Below are 22856 nucleotides of genomic sequence, written 5' to 3' on the forward strand. Positions count from 1 at the left end.
ATAAAAACTGACATTCGTAGAAGATGTGGATGAAAATTTTAGAGACGAACCCATGCTCCTTGTCCGCTAAGCACCTAAAATACATGGAAGGAAAAACGTTCTTGATAAAAATGCAAAAAAAAAATGTGAATGATGTATGAAGTGGAATCTTGTCTCCTTGATGCTTGAGAAGACAAATACAAGATTACCCACGCTGGAGAAGACAAAGACAATATCCTGGATCCTTGTCGTTTGAGATTTGAGATTGAAGTTGAGGGAGAAAGAGTAAGTGGAATAAAACACAAAATAGCATGAAAGGGGATGTGAGTACTTATCAGAGGCCGTAAACATCACCAAAGATAAAAGATAAGGTAATTGGAGTTTGGATTGTTGCAGAGGTGGGAGATGAGAACAGTCTAACCTCGATACAATTTTATCACACTCATCGCACAACTTTCGTTTCTTACTGAGGTTACACCTATTTAGTGAGACCTTGTGTCCCTTATTTTGAGAATACTAATCTCAGCGTATCACATCATGTCTCTCAAAACAGACATGAAAAAATAAGAATATTTGACATCCAGTCGTGTGAACCAAAATAAATCATAAAGCAATGGTAAGGATGTTAGCATGGAGCATTAAGGGAATAGGGAGCCAAATTCATAGCTGGCAAATTTTGTATCTACTAAAGCTCCATCAACCAGATATTTTGTTTTGCACGGAAGCTCGTATAAACCCCGATAAGGGTGAAAAATTATCAGATTTAGGTTTTTTAAGTAATTTGTTGTAAACCCAATTGGGTATGCGATGGCCTATGGATATTTTGGAAAGATTATATAGATCTAAATATTTTAACTTCAAATGATAGGTTAATCCATGCTAAAATTTTTGAGCAAGTCTCGAGTACTCATTATGATATAACCTTCTTGTATGCTCCTCCCAACAGAGCAGAACAAGCAACTTTTTGGCAATGGATTAAAGATATTAGTAAACAAACACAAAATCCTTGGTATTTAATTGGTGATTGTAATGCATTTTGGTCCCAACAAGACAAGTGGGGAAGGACAACGGCCGTGAGTCAAACAAGTAGATTCAATGAAATGATGATACAATCTAGTAACCTAATAGAGCTTGAATCTAATGGTAATAGATACACTAAAGCTATGTTTGGTTCGAAGGAAAAGGTAAGGAAACCTATATGAGGTTTGTAAACAGGGGCGGAGTTAGATTTTTTTCTTGAGGGGAGGCAAAACCTGGAAAATATGAATAGGGGGGCCAAAAGTTAAAAAAAAAACATGAGTAAATGGTCAAATTATAAGTGGAATTTAAATGGTTTTATGAGAATTTTGAAGGCATAGGGGGGGCCATGGCTCCCCTCTACCACCCCTGTTTGTAAAGGCTTCCCTACCTTTCCCTACTTTTTCCTTTGAACCAAACACAACCCTAGAGAAAAGGAAATATTTTAGAGAAACTAGATTGGGTGTTCACAAATGACCAACGGAGAACATTGTTTTCTCATGCCCAACTAACTAGTCTACCATTCCTAAGTTCAGACTTCAGACCACTCTCTCATGCTCCTAGATACAAAAATTAAAGTAAATCGGGGCTATAAACCTTTTAGGTTTGAGCAAATGCGACTAGAAGAACCAAATTTAGATAAAATAATGGAGGAAATATGAACATCCAAAGTTCCAAGATCAAGAGGCCACCGATATTTTTTAGAAAAACAAAATTGGTAGCAGAAAAAATAAAACATAAGAACCAAAATGAATTTGGTAATAATTTTTATGAAAAAAAATATTTTAAGAAATTTGGAGGAAATTCAGAGAGAGAGAGATTTGCAAAACGCTATCCTAAATAAGAAAGAGGTTGCACTACAAAAATAACTAAATAAAATTCTCCAAAAAAAAAAAGAGATGTATTGAACTCAAGAATCAAGAATTTAATGGTTGAAAAATGGAAACAAAAACACAATTTCCACACCAAAATATGTCCTCACACCATACAAACAATACTTGAAGCACTGCATTGTGAAACATCTGAGTTCGGATCCTTTGCCCATGTTTACCCATATAACATTGCAGTCACACATATGAGTCTGGTCTCAATGCGAGACCGGATCTTCTCCTCACACATGGGCGCCTCACATTGATCTCACACACACATCCTACCATGCATTGGGAACATCTTCCGTACTTATAAGTTATTATTCACGAGAGATGTTTCCAATGCACGATGGATGTGCCTGTGAGGTGCCCATGTGTGAGGAGCAGATCTAGTATTTTCAAATGCATGGTTATAAGTGTTGTGACTTGTGAGGACTAAATCTGGCCATGGGACACCATGTCATGAGATGTGCGGATGCATATTTGATACTCGCTGCCAAACTAGGACCCACCATATATGATATGTTGGAGATCAGATTTGATCCTCAAGGCTTATTGCAGCTGTTCATTGGTAATATGTCTCCATTAAGGGGCGTTCTTTTCTGGATTTTGAGAGAGGGACTAAGAATCCCATGTTGTTTTTTCATATTTATGTGGGGATTAATGAAAGTTTATTTTCTTGGGTACCCATCTCCTAGGTGGATAAATAACTTTCCCACCATTTTTATGGCTAAAATGGTCATTGTCTTGTTTACTTAGGAAATAAAAGAACATGAGTAAATGCACTTATCCAAGTAAGTTTAGAAAAACTTAAATGGGTAATTGCATTTACCCGAATAAGTAATTGCATTTACCCGAATAAGTAACTTATCAAAAAGCCAATGAAGCCTTAATAAAACCATAAATACGCAGATATTCTCATTGCACAGCTACAATAGGGTGTGAGGAGAGGACGGTGTGAGCACGGTTATGTTAGGATCAAATCCGAATTCATACGTTGAAACCGAGTTGGGACGGTTCTTCTTGGCAGGAGATCCTAATTCACATAATCGCACCAGACAAAGAAGGGAGAAGATTCGAAAGGTCAAGGCACCTGCTTCTAACCAGTATCTCTCTTTACTTTCAAATATGTTCGATAAATAAGCCGGACTTTGTTTTCGCTTCACGAAGAACAATGGCAAGTTGCAGATCGGTTTTCTTCATTTTCGTACTTTTTTGCATATCAATTCTCTCCGAGACGAACTCTGACCCCCTCCAAATCCATGAAAGGATTGAAGAAAGAAAAACCAATTCGAGGGCTGTCGTAAATTTGAAAGGTGGCCCTGATTCTGTAGCCTGGGTGGTTCAGCTCTCTGATCTTCATTTCAGTGTTTTTCATCCGGATAGAGCTCTTGATTTTAAGAGGCTTGTTGCTCCAGCTCTTGCTATGATAAACCCAGCTCTGGTTCTGATCACTGGTGATCTAACAGGTATTCCTTTTGTCTTTCGTCTCATTTCCCTTTTTGTCTTTCTAGATTTCACATCCCTTTTTTATTTAGGATTGTTTGTTTTATTTCAATGTCGAAAAGCCATGGATTCTCTGTTTCTTTTTTTCCTTGTAAAGAATTTACTGACTCATGTCTGGTTAAGATATAACCAACGCAGAAGTGGTTTCAGTAGGAAAATTGTGGTTGGTTCACAATTTCAAAGAACTAACTCAGCTATTTATGTTTGGAAGTCATGTAGAATACGAATAATTTCAAAATATAAAATGAAATCATATCGAATACCAATAAAAACCGGAGATTCGTTAAATTTTAAGTTTGTTAATACTCTTGCAATGTGACATTCTTAATCTTTTTGCTTGGAAATACCATCTTGGGCTGTCATATTTTACTTTCACCAGATTGATTGCAATATTCAAGCTGAATCAATCCTTCCACATCCAGTCAATTGATGCAGATAAATTTTCTAAGGTTTTCTGGATATTTTATTTGTGGGTTTTGGCTCGCTGACTGTTGGGCAAGTTACACTATAGTAGCAGAACTGAATTTTAAACCAATCTCAGGACAGCAAGAATCTTTCACCCAATTTGTGTGTCAAAATGGGTTTGCTAACAACAATAATAACAAGTAAACAATTCAGCAAAGTAACAGAAAAACAGATAACAATCACCATACAATAGCACATCAGAATTTTTACGTGGAAAACCCCAAAATCGTGAAAAAACCACAAGACCTATGGTCCGTAAAAGTCTTCCACTAATTCAGAAATTAATAGGTACAATAGTCTTATCTAGTTGCAATTAGAGGCTTACAAATATCAAGGAAATAATCATTGGCTCACAAGAACAGCATTAACATCACCAAATGCAAGGTGGATACAACACAAACATAAGTTTAGATCTCACCAAGTTGCTATAAATCTGAACTGAGAAGTAGAGAAAAGGAAGGAGAATCACCAAATCTGAACTAGAGTGGGATTCTTAACTCCAGCACTTAATATCATCAAGAACGGGCTTGAAAGGCACCTCCGAACTTGATCTTGAATGGAACAAGAGCCAGTTTTTTTTTTTTTTTCCTTTTTCTTTACAAAACTCAAAGAACCAGAAAAACCTTTTTCTTTTTTTCTTTCTTTGGTTCTGTGTTTTTTTTTTCTTCTTCGTTCTTCTCTATTCGGTGGTTACGAATTTGACGCCACTTAAAAACAAAACCGAAATGTGGTAACCTTTTTACCACTGTTCGGCTCTCTTTTTTTAGGGAGAAAATAAAGGTGGGGTGGGCCCCTCCATATGGGCTGGACCCACACCCAACAATTCTTCCCCTCCAGCTCATATGGGGGGTTTCACCAAATCCGCAACTTCTTTGCAAAATTTAAATTTGTCTATAGGCAAGGGCTTTGTTAAGATGTCTGCATCATTCTCATCAGTATGAATCTTCTCAATGTTCAACAACTTCATATCCAACACATCCCGAATCCAGTGGTACCTTACATCAATATGTTTGGATATTGAGTGGAAAGTTGGATTTTTAGAGAGATGGATAACACTTTGACTGTCACAATAGAGAGCATATATTTCTTGCTTCATGCCCAATTCTTGTAAGAACTTCTTCAACCATAGGATCTCCTTACAGGTTTCTGTAGCTGCAATGTATTCAGCTCCGTAGTAGACAATGCAACCCACTTTTGAAGTTTGGATTGCCATGAAATTGCTTCCCCTGCAAAAGTCATTAAATATTTCGAAGTGGACTTTCGGGAATTAACATCACCAGCCATGTCTGCATCAGTGTATCCATCCAATATGACTTTACCATTCTCGAAGCATAAGCATATCTGAGAAGTACCTCTGAGATACCTGAATATCCATTTTAATGCTGTCCAATATTCTTTGCCGGGGTTAGAGATAAATCGACTAACTATACCAACAACATGAGCAATATCTGGCCTCATGCACACCATAACATACATTAAATTGCCAATTGCCGAAGCATAAGACACTTTCTTCATTTCAACTTTGTCTTTCTCACTTGTAGGACATTGTTTAGTGTTGAGCTTGAAATGACTTGCAAGTGGAGTAGTCACTGGTTTTGCATTGCTCATGTTGAACCTCTCAAGAACCTTCTCAATATATTTTTCTTGAGATAACCATAACTTCCCATTTTGTCTATCTCGAGATATCTTCATACCAAGAATCTGTCTAGTTGGTCCCAAGTCCTTTATTGCAAAAGACTTCTAAGCTCATTTTTCAACTTGTCAATCTTGTTAGAATCATGTCCAATTATCAACATATCATCAACATAAAGCAAGAGAATAATGAAATCACCATCAGAAAATTTCTTTACAAATGCACAATGATCTGAGGTGGTCCTAGTGTACCCATGATTAACCATGAAGGAGTCAAATTTGTTGTACCACTGTCTTGGTGCTTGTTTCAACTCATAAAAGCTTTTCTTTAATCTGCACACCAAATGTTCTTTTTCTTTTTATTTGAATCCCTCTGGTTGCTCCATATAGATTTCTTCTTTTAAATCACCATGAAGGAAGGCAGTCTTCACATCAAGCTGTTCAACTTCCAAATTTAAACTTGCAACTAGTCCAAGCACAACTCGAATAGAAGACATTTTCACCACAGAAGAGAATATTTCTTCAAAGTTGATACCTTTTTATGGCTGAAACCCTTCACAACCAGCCTTGCCTTGTATTTTAGTTGTGAGCCACTCTCATCAGATTTCAATTTATAAATCCATTTGTTTTTGAGTGCCATTTTCTCCTTTGGTAATTTCACTAAATCATAGGTGTGATTCTTATGCAAGGATTTTAATTCCTCTTGCATTGCTTTCAGCCACTCATCTTTCTTGTCATGTGACATAGCCTCTTGATAAGTCTTTGGCTCTCCCCCATCTGTCAGCATCACATATTCATGTGGAGGATACCTAGTGGAAGGTCTTATCTCTCTAGTTGATATTCTAAGCTGAACCCGTGGTGAAGGAACCGGAGATACATGTTCATTTTGTACTTCCTCTGTATTTTCATTTATAGGAGTTTCATTACTAACCGTATCATCCTGTTCATTTAGTACAACTTCCCTGTGATCAGCATCAACTGTAGGTGGGAAAATTGGATCCAAGTTAGTTAGAACATCAACAGAGAATTTTGGCTTTTCAATTTTCTCTATATCTTCAATTGTTTGATCCTCAAGAAATACAACATCTCTGCTTCCGATCACTTTCTTGTCCATTGGATCCCATAACCTGTACCCAAACTCTTCGTGCCCATAACCTAAGAAGATGCACTGTTTAGTCTTGTCATCAAGCTTGGATATTTCATCTCTAGGAATATGAAAAAATGTCCTGCAGCCAAACACTTTCAAATGACTGTATGATATGGCTTTCCATGTCCAAACTCTTTCAGGAGTATCTCCATTCAAAGGAACTGAAGGAGAAAGGTTGATGAGGTCAATTGCGATTCTCATGGCCTCACCCCAAAAGGATTTGGGTAACTTAGCATGAGAGAGCATGCATCTAATTCTGTCAGTAATTGTTCTGTTCATTCTCTCTACTACTCCATTGTGTCGAGGAGTCTTAGGAACACTTTTCTCAAGCCTGATACCATGGATCCTACAATATTCTTCAAAAGGACCCCTATATTCACCACCATTATCAGCTCGGATGCACTTCAACTTATTCCCTGTTTCTCTCTCAACCTTGGCATGAAAATACTTGAAAACATCCAACACCCGATTCTTAGATTTCAAGGCAAATGTCCACACTTTTCTGGAGTGGTCATCAATAAATGACACAAAATATAATGCACCACCAAGAGATCTATCTTTCATGTAACAAACATCAGTGTGAACTAAATCTAAAACACGAGGCTTTCTAGATGGAGGAAATTTATGAAATTCAACTCTACTCTGTTTGCCAGCTAAGCAATGTACACATGTTTCAAGAGGCATACCTTCCACATCAGGAAGAAGATTTTATCTGGAAAGTATCTGAATCCCTTTTTCACTAAAATGTCCAAGCCTCCGGTGCCAAAGCTCAATGGATGAATCATGAACTGTATTCACCTCTCCTTTGCTCAACCTTGCTTGCATCACATAAAGGGTATTGCGCTTCTTTCCCTTTGCCACAATGAGTGAGCCCCGATTGAGCTTCCATTTTCCATCACTGAAGGTATTTGCATAACCTTCATCATCTAACCTGCCAGTGGAAATTAGATTTAAGCGGATATTAGGAACATGTCTAACATTTTTCAAAATTAATTTGCAACCAGTATTGCTATCTAGACAAATGTCTCTCATGCCAATAATCTTGGATGTACCAGCATTCCCCATACGAACATGTCCAAGATCACCTGTAGTGTAAGTTGTGAAAAATTCACCATGGGGAGTAACATGAAAAGAAGCACCCAAATCTATGACCTAATCACTGTCTGGGCATGCAAAGTTGACATAATTATCATAAACAATAACATCACCCTCGGCTGCAATAGCTGTAGTATCTTTTTCTTCTTTCTTGCCTTCACCTTTCCTTTTGGCTTGTTCTCTTTTCCAGACTCTGCATTCATTTTTGTAATGTCCCGGTTTATTACAGTAATGACAAATGATATTTTTCTTGGACCTGGACCTTCCTTAGGATTTATCATATTTGTTATGGGGACCTCTGCTCTCCTTCCCTGTCTTTCTTTCTTTCTTTTCTGTCACAAGAGTTTGAGATTCTGAGTAAGTCCCTTGTTTTTTCCTTTTGTACTCTTCATTCAACAAAGCATCTTTGACTGTGTCAATTGTTACTATACCATTAGGGGTTGAATTACTGACTGAAACCACCGATGTTTCCCAACTGTCAGGCAAGGAACTAAGTAACTACAAGACCTGCACTTCATCATCCAAATTCAATTTCATAGTAGTCAATTGATTTATCAAATCTTGAAAATCACTCAAATGTTCAGACATATTAGTCCCATCTTTATATCTCAAGTGTGCTAGTTTTCCAATCAAGGCAACATTGTTTAAACCTGTTTTCCTTTCATACATAGACTCTAATTTTTTCCATAAAACATCAGCCCTAGTTTCTTGTGCAACATGGTGAAAAATACTGTGGTCAATCCACTGTCGGATTTGGCCTACAATTTTTCCTTTACTTCATCACCTCTTACGGGTAGGTACAAATCTTTGCAATAAAGAATGTCCTCCATTCTGGGTTTCCAAATGGCATAATTCGATGAAGTCAATTTTATCATAACACCCGGGGATTCCTCAATTTGTATCAACACAAACAATTAATTTCAGCCAACCTGGCTCTGATACCACTGTTGGGCAAGTTACATTATAGTAGCAGAAATGAATGTAAAACCAATCCCAGGACAGCAAGAACATTTCACCCAAATTTGTGTGTCAAAATGGGTTTTCCAACAACAATAATAATAAGTAAACAATTCAGCCAAGTAACAGAAAAATAGATAACAATCACCACACAATAGCACACCAGAATTTTTTACATGAAAATCCCCAAAATCGGGGAAAAACCACGGGACCTATGGTCCATAAAAGTCTTCCACTAAATCAGAAATTAATGGGTACAATAGTCTTCTCTAATTGCAACTAGAGGCTTACAAACATCAAGGAAATAATCCTTGGCTCACAAGAACAGCATTAACATCGACAAATGCAAGGTGGATACAACACAAACATAAGTTTAGATCTCACCAAGTTGCTGTAAATCTGAACCGAGAAGTAGAGAAAAGGAAGAAGAATCACCAAATCTGAACTGGAGTGGGATTTTTAACTTTAGCACTTAATATCATCAAGAACAGGCTTGAAAGGCACCTCCGAACTTGATCTTGATTGGAACAAGAGCCAGTATTTTTTTTTCTTTTTCTTCACAAAACTCAAAGAACCAGAAAAACCTTTTTTTTTTCTTTCTTTGGTTCTGTGTTTTTTTTTTCCTTCTTCTTCGTTCTTCTCTGTTCGGTGGTTACGAATTACGCCACTCAAAAACAAAATCGAAACGTGGTAACCTTTTTACCACTATTCGGCTCCCTTTTTTTAGGGAGCAAATAAAGGTGGGGTGGGCCCCTCCATATGGGCTGGACCCACACCCAACACTGACCTTTCAACATGGACTTAAAGCCTCCTTAACAGTATCCGTTGTTCCATCAAAATTCTTCTTCTCCATTTCTCAGTCTCTAATTCAGAATAATTTCAACTCACTCCATGGTTTAGAAGGGATGCTGAATGTTACCAATGGAATATGATATGGAAAATTTTTGATAATTGGGCAGAGTTTATGGAATCTAGTGTTGTGGTTCTGAAATAGCCTTATCAAGGTCCATCTCTCTCTCTCTCTCTCACTCTCCTCTCTGTTTTTTCTTTTTTTTTTTTCTTTTTCTTTTTGGTAAACAAGGCCCATCTCTTCTATATCCAACATTATATTGGCAGAACCCCTTGCCTAATAAAATGCCATTCACTTGCTGATTTTGAAAGGTATGGAGGACTTCCACAAACCTTCCTATTCATCATTTTGTCATATACAGAATCATGTTAGTTGCAGTTTAAAATGTAGAATTTTACCTTGAGTTTTGGATTTGTTTATGTAATGCAGTACATATTTTTTGGAGATACAAAGCTTAAGCATCATGATCCCTCATTTCATACCATTTCCAATAAAAAAAATGATCCCTCATTTCATTTGGACAAAATGATTGATTACAAACGTGGTAATTAGGAAATTCCAGAACATAATAATGAAGGGTTATGTATTTCTATCAATGCTTCAAACTTAGTTGGTTTATTCAGTGTTCTGAAAATGAATTAAGATTTCATTAAAGAGAGATATTAAAAAAAAAATTTAAAGAGAAAATTAGAGAAGATAGTGGGAAGAGAAGAGATTAATTAAGGGAGAAAAAAGCATGACATATACAGTCTCTGTCTCCTATACGAGCATGTTCTTACAAAAAGTAACAAAATACCCCTGTCCTTGCAATCCATTACCAATGTATACATCAATGCTCCTCTTCAAGCTGAGCATATATATTAATTGTGCCAAGATTGCTCAAATTATGATGAAACTTAGCCTTTGGAACACCCTTGATTAACAAAGTAGTAACTGGAGATTCATTCTTTCTTTGATGAAATGGCATTCAACATTGGCATGCTTCATTTGATAATGCTGGAATAGATCATGAGGAATATTTATTACAGCTTGGTTTATTTCCAGGGTTAATATGGATTAGAGGTAGATATCAGAAAATGTTGTAGTCCTAGGTTGTGTGGTGTCTCAATGGCCTTTGACTTGGGTTTACCTTTGGGTGATAATCCGAGGGGTGTTAGCTTTTGGAACCCTGTGGTTGAAAGATTTACTAAACGATTGGCCTCTTGGAAGAAAAGCTATGTGTCATTAAGGAGTAGGATCACATTGATTAGGTCAAATTTTGACCAATTTGCCGGTGTACTACATGTCAATGTTCAAAATCCCTGAAGGGATGAGTAAAAGTCTGGAAAAATTAATGAGGGATTTTCTATGGGATCTAGGAGAGGAGAAGAAGGATCATAGAGTTTGATGGGAGGTGGTGAGTAGAAGCAAGAAATTTGGGGGTTTGGGTGTCAGGAACATTCAACAAAGGAATACAGCTCTTCTGGGAAAGTGGTTATAGAGACTACCAACTAAAAAGGATAAATTGTGGGCTAAGGTGATCATTAGCATTCATGGGCGTGCATCTAATGGCTGGGATGCTAGACTGTGGACAAGAGAAACAAGATTCACCTTGGAAAATGGAAATCCTTCCATAATATTCTTCAAGTTTTCCTTACATAAGATATAACCTATGCTCTGTTAACCTTGTCAAATTCTAGGAATATGTGTGGTTAGGAAATTTTCCATTGAAAGAACAATTCCCATCTCTTTATAATTTGTCTGACTTTAAGGATGAGCCTGTGTCTTCCTTCTTACTGCTTTCTTGCTCAAGTTCAGGTTTTGCATGGAATCTGGGGTTTAGAAGGGGGCTTAGTGATGCTGAACTTAGCAATGTCTCTGTTTTACTGCAGTGCTTGGATGGGGTATTTTTGAACCCTTCTGAGTTAGAAAGTAGGATTTGGTGTTGTGATTGTTCTAGCTCCTTTTCTTGTGCTTCATTTGCATCCTTGACCCAACCCTCAGACAGTTCTTTAATGCCGTTTCTGGTTAAGGTCCTATTCCTCCTAGTGTGAGTGGCTTTTGTTGGGAAGTTTTCTTAGAAACAATCAGCACTTGTGATCTTCTTCAAAGAAAGAGACCATTTTGGCGCATTTCCTCTAACTGGTGTATCCTTTGTAAGGCAAATGGTGAGATTTTCTACCACTTATTGATATCCTGCCCTTTTGTTTCTATCATTTGGGAATGGTTTCTTACTTTATTGGTTGTAGATGGAACCCCCTGTCAAATGTACAAGGCTTGTTTGAGTCTACCTTTGTTAACTGGAGGAAGAGAAGGGGGGGAATTCTGTGGAGGTGTACAAGGTCATCTGTGTGTTGGATGGTTTGGGAAGAAAGAAACCAAAGAATCTTCTCAAAGAAGGAAAAGTGAAGCAATAATTGAGGCTATTACTATAAGAGTGATCCAATGGGTAAAGACTTTGTGCTGCTTTGAAGGTCAGAAGGTGTTTCTACTGATGACTTGGAGAAAGTGGAAAGAGATAGCTGATTCCTCTGTTTCAAAAGCTGTCATCAGGCCAACTTGGCCCACCTCCTTATGGGTTTATCAAATTGTACTTTGATGGTAATAGTGAGGGGAATCCAGGCCCTTCAGGTATTGGAGGAGTGTTCCAGAATGAAGATGGAAGAATTATTGCTTTCTACTTGGGCCCAATAGGCATGGGTGATTCTTTGAGGGCTGAAATCATGGCTGTAATGGAAGGAATTCAAAAGGCAAAGGAGCCGAACATCAGTAGACTGCTCATAGAAGGGGACTTAAAGTTAGTAGTAAGCTGGCTACAAAAAGAGGAAATTGGTTGGTGGAATTTTGCTAATGAAAAATGAAAGCTTAAGTGTATTACGCAAAATAAGGAAGTTAAGCATTGATAAAAAAAAAAAAAAATGGAAGTTAAGCTGCAGTGGGTATCTGGGTGAAAAGAAGTGCAAATGCTTTTGTTGATGTTTTGGCTAAGCAAGGGTTGGGAAGGGATCAACTTTTTTGGGCTGTGCTGTAATTTGTAAATTTAGCGGTCATCTTGAAGTGAGTTAGGAGAGCTTATCTCTTTCCGTGGTGCTCCTTTGTACTTGTTTCCATAATTAATGAAATTCTTTAGTTATTGATAAGAAAAATGTGTAATAATGGATGACGGGACCTCTTTAATCCTCAATGACAATACTTTTTCTATGGTTTTGTAGATGCTAGTGACCAAGCTGATTGGTTTGAAATCTTTAGGGTGATTAACATATGATTTCTTACATGGTTTAAAATGTCCCTTATTTCCCTAATATTTCCACGACATATTTCCATTTCCATGTGTAGTGACACGGAATTTTATTGGAATCAACATTTCTCCAATGAACACCACCAGCACTATGTAGAGTACAACAAATAGTTTCCATGACATTTCCATTTCCACTTCCATGGGTAGCGACATGAAATTTTAATGGATTCAACATATTCCCTAATGAACACTACTAGTACTATGTGGAGTCCAAGAGATAGTATTATAACATAAGTTGGTACAATATTGTAATTATGTTAAGGAACAATGTTATTGTCCGCCTAACTTACATGATTGCCACTTTGAGCTAGCTCAATATCGATTTCAAACATGAAGTTAAATATTAGTTTTTTATTTGTATAATAGATTATTTGGTTGATCTATTACAATCATTTATGTTGAGTTGGGCCTATTTGTTTTTTATTCTTATTTTAAGTTATTTAGTTAGGAAGTTGTTGGGCTTTAGGCCCATTAGTTTATGTTTTTAAGTTGTGACTATTCAGCTACATTAGTAGCCGTCCTACTAAGGGCATTCTTGTAATATCTCATCCTTTAAGTTAAGTATAAATATAATGAGGGGTTGGTGGCTAGGGTTAATCTAAGAATCCTGGTTGACTTCCTACTCTTTTCTCCTTCTCTTTTCTTCTCTACTGCTGAATCTTCATCGTCCTCCTCTTTCCCTTCACAAGAAATTCAACTAAATCTGCAATCAGTGATTCCTACTTGGTATAAGAGCAGGCCGAAGGTTCCTTGAGTTGTTTTCTCATGCAGCCCTAGATCGGCCGACTGCATGGTGATTTAAGAGGCTGATTGAAGATCTCAAGTAAGCCCAGTTTTTTGATTTTTTGGTGGATTTGTGTGCTCTGTAGTCGGTCTAGGATTTTACATCAAAATCAGGAAAAACTAGAGAAAGGGGAGGAGTCCTGTTTCTGTTGGACTCTTCAATTTTGACCTAGGAAGTGGCGCTCTAATTTTTTAGGGTTCCTTGGAGTTTTCTGTAAGGGGTGGTTCAAGTCCTACTTGATTTGGAGGCTTCTAGAGAGAGTGACTGCCTCTTCTCTCTCTTCTCCTGTCCCATAGAAAAGGAATCTTTTGTGGGAAGACAGTCCAGGACACCAGAAAGGTGTTGATGGTTCCAGAAGTGTTTCGTTTGATCTTCTTGCATATTTCAATTATTTTCTTTACTCTTTTTGAGAAGCATGGAGGGTCTTAGAGTTGAAAATAAGCCCGGGAGTGAAATGAGACCAGTGGGAGGAGGTGCTAGAGATCTTTTCGGGACTGGGACCATTACTACAGTTAGGTTGGATGGTGCAAATTACTTAGAATGGTCACAATCTGCAAAGATGGCCATTGGTGCTCGTGGGAAATTAGGGTATATCACTGGTGAAGAAGTAAAACCCGAAACTAGCAACTCCCTGTGGGTACAGGAGAATTATATGGTGATGACTTGGTTGTGTAATTCCATGTTGCCTTATACAAGTAAAATTTTTTTATGGGCAAATACAACTAAGGAAATATGGGATGGGGTTGTAGAAACCTATTCACAAAGGGAGAATGTTGCTAGGGTTTATTAGTTGAGAAATCAAATTATTTCTACAAGGCAGGGAGATAGGCCTATTGCAGCCTATTTTTCAACCCTTAAAACCTTGTGGTAGGAGATTGACCATTTAGAGACATTTGCTTGGGAAACCACTAAGGATGCAACTACCTATCAGAAACATCTAGAGAAGTATAGGGTGTTTGAATTTCTTACTGGCCTTAATCCTGAGTATGATATTGCAAGACAACATCTTCTTTCTAGGGACAGTGTTACCCTCTGCCAAGCATATGCCTTTGTGTCAGGAGAGGAGAGCAGGAGAGATGTGATGATGAAAAATCCTGTTTTTGATCAGTCTGCCATGGTGAGTATTGTGAAACCTAAACAAAGTGGAGATCGGGGTGGCAGTGAAATCAAGAAGGAAGATAAAAGAGATTTGATCTATGACTGCTGTAAGAAGCCTAAACACACAAGAGATACTTGCCGGAAGCTTCACCCACATCTTGTGCCGACTAGACTAAAAAATAAGAAGGGAAATGCACACATGGCAGTTACTGGTGACATTCCAGCCCCTCCTACTACAGCTGTTCTGGAGTTTGTTGCTGCTGCTGCAGTAAGAGCTGAACTTGAGAGGTATGGGCAACTTCTGAACCAGCGGGATACAGCTAGTTCCAGTTCAGCAGCAAGCGGACAGCAAGGTACAGGTGGTACTGATGAAGTCCACTCTACTTCCTTTGCTCACATAGGTAGTTCACACGTCATTGCAAATTATGTTTCTACTTCAGGTAAGGAGGGACCTCCTTGGATTATGGATTCTAGAGCCTCAGAGCACATGACCCATAGCTCTACTATTTTTTCTTTTTACCAGCTCTGTTCTGGAAAAGATAGGGTCTCCACAGCTGATGGTCCCATGTTCCCATTGCTGGGAAGGGATTTGTCAAGATTAGTGATTCTATTTCTCTACCCTCTGTCCTTCATGTTCCCAGATTGAGCACTAATTTGTTATCTGTTAGTAGTTTGATTAAGAACCTGAACTGCTCAGTAATTTTTTCTCCTGGTCATTGTATTTTGCAGGATCTGGATTCAAAGAGGACGCTTGGGAGTGGTCGTGAAGTGAATGGGATATACCTTCTGGATGTGCTTCCTCCTCATCAGAGTCATCATGTCAGCAAAGATAGTGAGTCAGGTTCTGTGGGTCAAATTATGCTTTGGCATAATCATTTGGGCCATTTACCTTTTTCTTCTTTGAGTCTTTTGTTTCCAAAACTTTTTGAGTCTATTAGTTTGTCAAGTCTGGAGTGTGAAGGTTGTCAACTTGGAAAGCATTGTAGACATTCATTTAAACCTAGTAATAAAAGGTGTTCTTCTTATTTTGATGTTATTCATTCTAATGTGTGGGGACCTTACTGTTGGTTCGGCTGTCTTAATTTGTATGTTTATCTTTGTTGGGTCTTAAGTCATTAGTTATTGGGCCTAATCTTATTTAGTGTTTATTTTGACTAGGTGTCCCATCACTAATCAGGGGCATTCTTGTCTATTTATGTAACATTATGTAATGTCCTTATATATAATAGATTAGGGCTGGCTGAGCATAATTCTGCCGCCCATTTCATTTCATTTCATTTCTTCTTCTTCTTCCTCTTCTTCTCTCATTCAAACAACCCTATTTCAGCAAACATGGTATCGGAGCACTGATCTTTTGACTGGTTACAACAGCAGCATCTTTTTCTACTCGCAGGTAACTCTCCCATCTTTCTTGTTGGTTGCTGCAAAGAAACCCTAGGGTTGGTCGTAGAACACAGCTAGACCTACATCTAGGGTTTCCCTTGGTTGTAGGGCCCAAGGGGAGTTAGACCCAGAGGCTGATGCCCTAATAAACGCAGTACAACAGGCTGTAGCCATTTGGCTAAGATAGATTTGTGTAGAACAGATCTAGGCGGAAGGATTGATCTCAGCAGTCTTAGAACTGTTCGTGGGTGAGGTTATAACCTGCGATAGCAGTGCTTAGCACACAGTAGAAGCCAACACAGCAAGTTGCAGGCTGCGGCAACAGTATTTAGAACACAACAGAAGGGAGCACAACAGAGTATAATCTGTGACAACAGTAATTAGGGCACAGTGTGCAGTGTAGTACTCGGTGTTTCAGCTCTGTGTTTGGTTCTCAGGACTGAGTTTACAGTGCAGCAAGTTCCGTAAGTGTGAAACAGTTCTCTATATATTGCGTTTACAGTCTTGACATTTACAAGTAAGTGAAGATGTCTTCCATATCCGGGGAAGTGTCTTCTAGAGATGTTAGGGCTTGTGGGAGGTCTCCTAATCTGCACAGCCTACAGATCACAAGTGTGTTGTTGGATGAGTACAACTTCAGGGAATGGTTTGTGTTGAGCAAGAGCAAGAGCAAGTGATAGACAAGAGGAGAGAAGAGAGGGAGAGAGGAGAGGAGAGCCGAGAGGACTGAAAGCCCCTATTGAACTTAGGGGGCGAAAGATTGATCTATTATTATTTATACTACTACAGCCGAACAATGTAATCATAGAGGAAATTACATCAGTCGCCTTATGGTACTAAACCTGAATACATAAACATAAACATCTGACAACACTCCCCCTCAAGTTGGAGCATAGATATCAATCATGCCCAACTTGTCACAAAGATCATGATGTGTAGAAAGGTTTAAACCCTTTGTAAAGATGTTTGCAAGCTGGTTCTCAGAAGTGACATAGGGGGTACACACTTCGCCTGTGATAACTTTCTCTCTGATAAAATGCTTGTCAACTTCGATGTGTTTTGTTCTATCATGTAGCACCGGATTGGCAGGAATGCTTATAGCTGCTTTGTTATCACAAAATAAAGTTATAGGTTTGGTCACTGGAAAACCCAACTCCCCCAACAAATTCTTTATCCACATGCCTTCAGCAACCTCGTGGGCCATAGCACGATATTCAGCTTCAGCACTGGATCTAGATACCACATTTTGCTTTTTACTTCTCCATGTAACAAGGTTCCCTCCTATGAAGGTGCAGTAGCCACTAGTAGACTTTCTGTCACTTTGGGATCCAACCCAATCTGCATCTGTATAAACTTCAACTTTCAAATGTGCATGCTTTTGAAACAACAAACCAGTACCCGAATACTTCTTCAAATATCAGAGGATTCTCTCTGCTGCTTCAAGATGAGAAGACCTAAGAGCATGCATGAATTGACTGGGGACACCAACAGCATATGCAATTGACTGAGGACACCATCGAAGGGTGCAAGAAGAAAAAACAACAAAAAACAACTTCAGTTGAATACTAGGGCACCCGAACAGCAGATGGGCAATACCTTCTTGAACTCCAGCCTCTCTGCAAACCAGAACCTCCTCTTCGTACATCAGGTGACAATCTCTCTACAGCTGAGCAATCAATGAAAACAGCATATGGGCTGGAATACGAAAAGACTCTGTACCAGAACTCTTTTCTGCGCTAGGAAGCTGAACAGTCAGGCCGACACCTTCTTCCTTCTTGAAGTCGAGCATCAGGGATACAACTTCTAGGAGATGAAGAGGCAACCTATTCGGCATTGGAGAATGACCTCAACTAATTTGTTTTCAGGCCTGGACGAACTTGCTCTGATACCATGTTGAGCAAGAGCAAGAGCAAGTGATAGACAAGAGGAGAGAAGAGAGGGAGAGAGGAGAGGAGAGCCGAGAGGATTGAAAACCCCTTTTGAACTTAGGGGGCGAAAGAATGATCTATTATTATTTATACTAGTACAACCGAACAATGTAATCCAAGAGGAAATTACATCAGTACCCTTATGGTACTAAACCTGAATACATAAACATAAACAACTGACAACAGTCTGTCTCAGCCATGCTTTTCATCACATCCCGTGAACTCACTGGTTACTTGGACGGGCAGAAGAAGGAACCAGAAGTGGGGAGTGCTGAATATGCAGCTTGGCGCAAAGAGAATGCTACAGTTATGTCCTGGCTACTTGCCTCAATGACTCCAAGAGTAGCTAGGACTGTTCAACATTTCTCCACGGCTGCCAAGATATGGGAAAAGGTTTCTAAAACCTATGGGCAGAAAAAGAATAATGCTAGAGTTTACAGACTGAATCAAGACATTGCTGCCTTGAGGCAAGGAGATATGAGTGTTGCAACATATTTTGCTGCACTAGAAGGACTATGGGAAGAGTTAGATCACCACCTTATTATTGATTGGGAGAGTGCTGGAGACAGAGAAAAGCATGACAAACAAATTGAAGAGGGTAGAGCATTTAAGTTTCTGGCTGGCCTAGATCCTATATATGAGAGCATAAGATCCCAAATTTTGGGAAGGGATGAAATGCCAGACTTACATCATGTTTACTACCTTGTGAGGAATGAAGAGGTGAGAAGAAAAGAGATGCAGGTTGATACTCAAACAAAACTAGCTGAACAGTCTGTGGAGCATTCGGCCCTAATCTCTACAAATCAAAGGGGAAACAGGTACTCTGACAAGAGACATCTGAAGTGCACCCACTTTGGAGGAGAAAGGCATGTGAAAGAGACCTGTTGGGTTCTCCATCCGCATCTGAAGCCAACTGCATTGAGGAAAGATAAGAAGCATTTGATGGGTCAATCTGCAAGTGTGAATTTGGCTACGAGTCAAAGTGATGATGGTTCAAAACACTCATCCTACAGTTACCTCCTCTTCCATGGGACAAACTTCTAATTCCCCTCGAACCGGGTCCTTGGGTTTTACTGCCGATGAGGTAGAGGTACTTAGCCGGGCCCTAGCCCGTCTAAGGACCAATTCTCCTCCATCATCCTCCCTTGCCAGATCAGGTATTGTCTCTGCCTTTAGTGCAACTAGTTCTATTGATCATGCCTCTTGGATTATTGATTCTGGTGCAACTGACCACATGACACACATGTCTTCTCTATTTTCTTCCTATCATTTAATGTCTGGCCAAGATAAAATGAGGGCTGCTGATGGTTCTCTCTCTACCATCTCTGGGAAGGGAGTGGTTGACCTAAGCAAGGACCTCTCACTAAAATCTGTCTTGCATGTTCCCAATCTTTCTTCAAATCTCTTATCTGTTTCAAAGCTTACCAAAAATTTGAATTGTAGCATAATCTTTTTTCCTATTCATTGTGTCTTTCAGGACAGTTTGACGAAGAGAATGATTGGGAGCGGTCATGAGTGTGGAGGTCTCTACTACCTTGATGCAGACATCAGTTCGGCCTTGCAAACATCTGCTACTTGTAGTCAGTCCAATGTGGAGTCAATAGCTAGGTTACATCTATGGCATGCTAGGCTATGTCATTTACCTTTTTCATCATTGGAAGTGTTGTTTCCAGAATTATTCAAAGGTGTTTCAAGTCAAGAGTTAGTTTGTGAAGTCTGTTAACTATCAAAGCAATGTAGAACTGTTTATTCAACTTCAAGTAATGAAATTCGAGCTTCTTTTGACTTAGTCCACTCTGATGTTTGCGGCCCTTCTCCCATTATTTCTGTTGATGGCTTTCGATACTTTATCAGTTTTATTGATCACTATTCTCGATGCACATGGATCTACTTATTAAAAGCACGAGAAGAAGTGCCGCGGGTAACCATGACATTTTGCAAAATGATTGAAACACAATTTGGTACGAAGGTCAAACAATTCAGGTCAGATAATGCTGTAGAATACTTTGAATGGTCCTTGAATATGTTTATGGAGGATGCTGGAATGATTCATCAGTCATCTTGTGTTAGTACCCCCCAACAGAATGGGGTTGTTGAGCGCAAGAATAGGCACCTATTGGAGACTGCTCGAGCCTTACTATTTCAGCACAAAGTTCCAAAAAGCTATTGGTCTCAAGCAATCCTTATTGCATTATATCTAATAAATCGAATGCCATCCAAGGTATTGGGGATGAAAACTCATTTCTCTGTTCTTTTGCCCTCATCTTCCTAACTTTTCTCTTCCACCGAGAGTCTTTGGTTGTGTATGCTTTATACATGTCAATCATTCGAAGAAGACCAAATTGGATCATAGGGCTACAAAGGGAATCTTTTTAGGGTACTCCCCTACTCAGAAGGGATACAAGTGTTATGATCCAGTCACCAAGAAAAAATGTCACAAAGGATGTGGTATTCTTTGAGTCTCAATCCTATTTTCACTCTTCCCAGAATCCTCTTCAGGGGGAGACTAATGGGATGGAAGAGGATTCTTCTGTTCCCCCATTCTTTGTACCTCTCTCGACCTCAGGCCTTCCATCTTCTCCTCCTGATCAACCTAGTTGTGGTATCCCGGGTGAATCTAGTGAGGCTCCCATTGTACCAGCTACTACTAGTGATGTTGCAAATATTACTGAAGACTCCAGCAGGTTGCAAAGAGATATCAGAATCACCTACAACAGAAGGAAGAAGGGTCCTCTAACTCATGATAGCGACCAATTGGACTCGGATCAACCTGTCTCAGAAACTCAAGGTAATCCTATCAGTTCCTCTGACTTAGATCTTCCTATTGCCCTTCGTAAGTCTACTCGTTCTTGTACTATCAGATACCCCATTGCTGATTTTGTGTCTCACTCACAGTTGTCTCCTTGTTATTGTTCTTTTGTGTCTGCTCTATCTTCTGTGCATGTTCCTACCAGGTACTGAGGCAGTATCTGACCCAAAATGGAAAGAGGCTATGGATGAAGAAATGAAAGCAAGGACTTGGGAATTAGTGGATCTACCAGAAGGGAAAGAGTCTATTATCATTAGCTGCAAATTTCTCATGGGAGCTACATCAGTTGGACGCGAAGAATGCTTTCTTGAATGGCGACCTGCATGAAGAGGTGTTCATGGATCCTTCACTAGGTTATGTTTTTGGCAAGAAGGTATGTAGACTGAGAAAGGCCCTATACGGCCTTAAGCAGTCCCCTCGAGCTTGGTTTGAGAAGCTATGTGGAGTCATGAAGAAAGGGGGTTACACTCAAAGTGGAGCAGATCATACCCTATTCATAAGGAAGAGAAATGGCAAATTTACGACACTTATTGTCTATGTGGATGATATGGTAATTACAGGGGATGATCAGGAAGAGATTAAAAGACTAAAGGAGTTTTTGGTTGCTGAATTTGAGATCAAAGATCTGGGCAAACTAAGATACTTTCTTGGGATTGAAGTTGCAAAATCCAAAGAGGGCATCTATATATGTAACGGAAATACATCATTGATCTTCTTCAAGAGACAGGCATGATGGGGTGTAGGCCAGCCGATACTCTAATAGAACAGAATCATGGTCTACAGGTGTCAGTAGGAGAGAGGACTACCTTGATAAGGAAAAATACCAAAAGCTGGTGGGGAAGTTGATTTACCTGTCCCTTACTCGCCCTGACATTGCTTATGCTGTACATGTTGTCAGTCAGTTCATGCACACTCCTAAAATCCCTTACATGAAAGCTGTGGAAAGGATCCTCAGATATTTGAAGTCTTGCCCGGGGAAAGGGATTCTGTTCAGGAAAAACAGTGAAATTGAAGTTGAAGGATATACTGATGCAGATTGGGCTGGCTCTGTTGGGGACAGGAAGTCTACTTCTGGGTATTGTATCTTTGTTGGAGGAAATTTAGTTACATGGAGGAGTAAAAAACAGAATGTGGTTGCTAGATCTAGTGCAGAGGCCGAGTACCGAGCTATGGCTCATGGTGTTGCTGAACTCTTATGGCTGAAGATCTTGCTTAGTGAATTTGAAATAAAGATTGAGTGCCCTCTCAGGTTGTACTGTGACAACAAGGCAGCCATCAACATTGCAAATAACCCAGTGCAACATGATAGAACAAAACATATTGAGATAGACCGTCACTTTGTTAGAGAAAGAATTGTCTCAGGAGAACTCTGCATTCCTTGTACTCCCTCCGAGATGCAGATTGCAGATGTTCTGACTAAAGGGCTAGCTACAGTGAAATTCGTGGACTTACTTGGCAAGTTAAACACGATTGACATCCATGCTTAGCTTGAGGGGGAGTGTTGGTTCGGCTATCTTAATTTGTATGTTTATCTTTGTTGGGTCTTAAATCATTAGTTATTGGGCCTTAGTTACTGGGCCTAATCTTATTTAGTGTTTATTTTGACTAGGTGTCCCATCACTAATCAGGGGCATTCTTGTCTATTTATGTAACATTATGTAATGTCCTTATATATAATAGATTAGGGCTGGTTGAGCATAATTCTGCCGCCCATTTCATTTCATTTCTTCTTCTTCTTCTTCTTCCTCTTCTTCTCTCATTCGACAGTCCTATTTCAGCAAACACTTACCATGTTCCTTCTATGGGAGGCTATCGATATTTTCTCTTATTTGTGGATGATTTCTCACGATATTCTTGGATTTATCTGATGAGACCCCGCGATGAAGTACCATCCTTGGTGAGACAATTTCATCAAATGGCGCTAACATAGTTTGGAACAAGAATAATGGTGTTCAGATCAGACAATGCCAGGGAATATTTTGAAAAACACCTTGCCTCACATCTGTTAGAATATGGTGTTGTCCATCAGAGCAGTTGTCCTTACAGTCTACAACAGAATG

General features: G+C 39.2%; 1 protein-coding gene across 5 annotated transcripts in view; it reads left to right on the forward strand.

The window, feature by feature from the left end:
- The first annotated feature begins 2796 nt into the window (after window positions 1-2796).
- The window catches only part of LOC148873266 (Calcineurin-like metallo-phosphoesterase superfamily protein), a 51132-nt gene continuing 31072 nt past the window's right edge, over window positions 2797-22856 (forward strand). For 4 of the 5 annotated variants that reach the window (XM_088961916.1, XM_088961915.1, XM_088961917.1 and 1 more), the window contains exon 1: window positions 2825-3334. In XM_088961916.1, coding sequence (XP_088818042.1) covers window positions 3040-3334 — 295 coding nt within the window. In that variant the 5' untranslated portion in view covers window positions 2825-3039. Of the gene's footprint in view, window positions 3335-22856 lie in introns of all 5 variants that reach the window. The other variant, XM_088961914.1, reaches the window with a different exon arrangement.

This window comes from Nelumbo lutea, chromosome 1 (assembly GCF_056320005.1).
Source record: "Nelumbo lutea isolate HS-2025 chromosome 1, American lotus-T2T, whole genome shotgun sequence".
Taxonomy (NCBI): Eukaryota; Viridiplantae; Streptophyta; class Magnoliopsida; order Proteales; family Nelumbonaceae; genus Nelumbo; species Nelumbo lutea.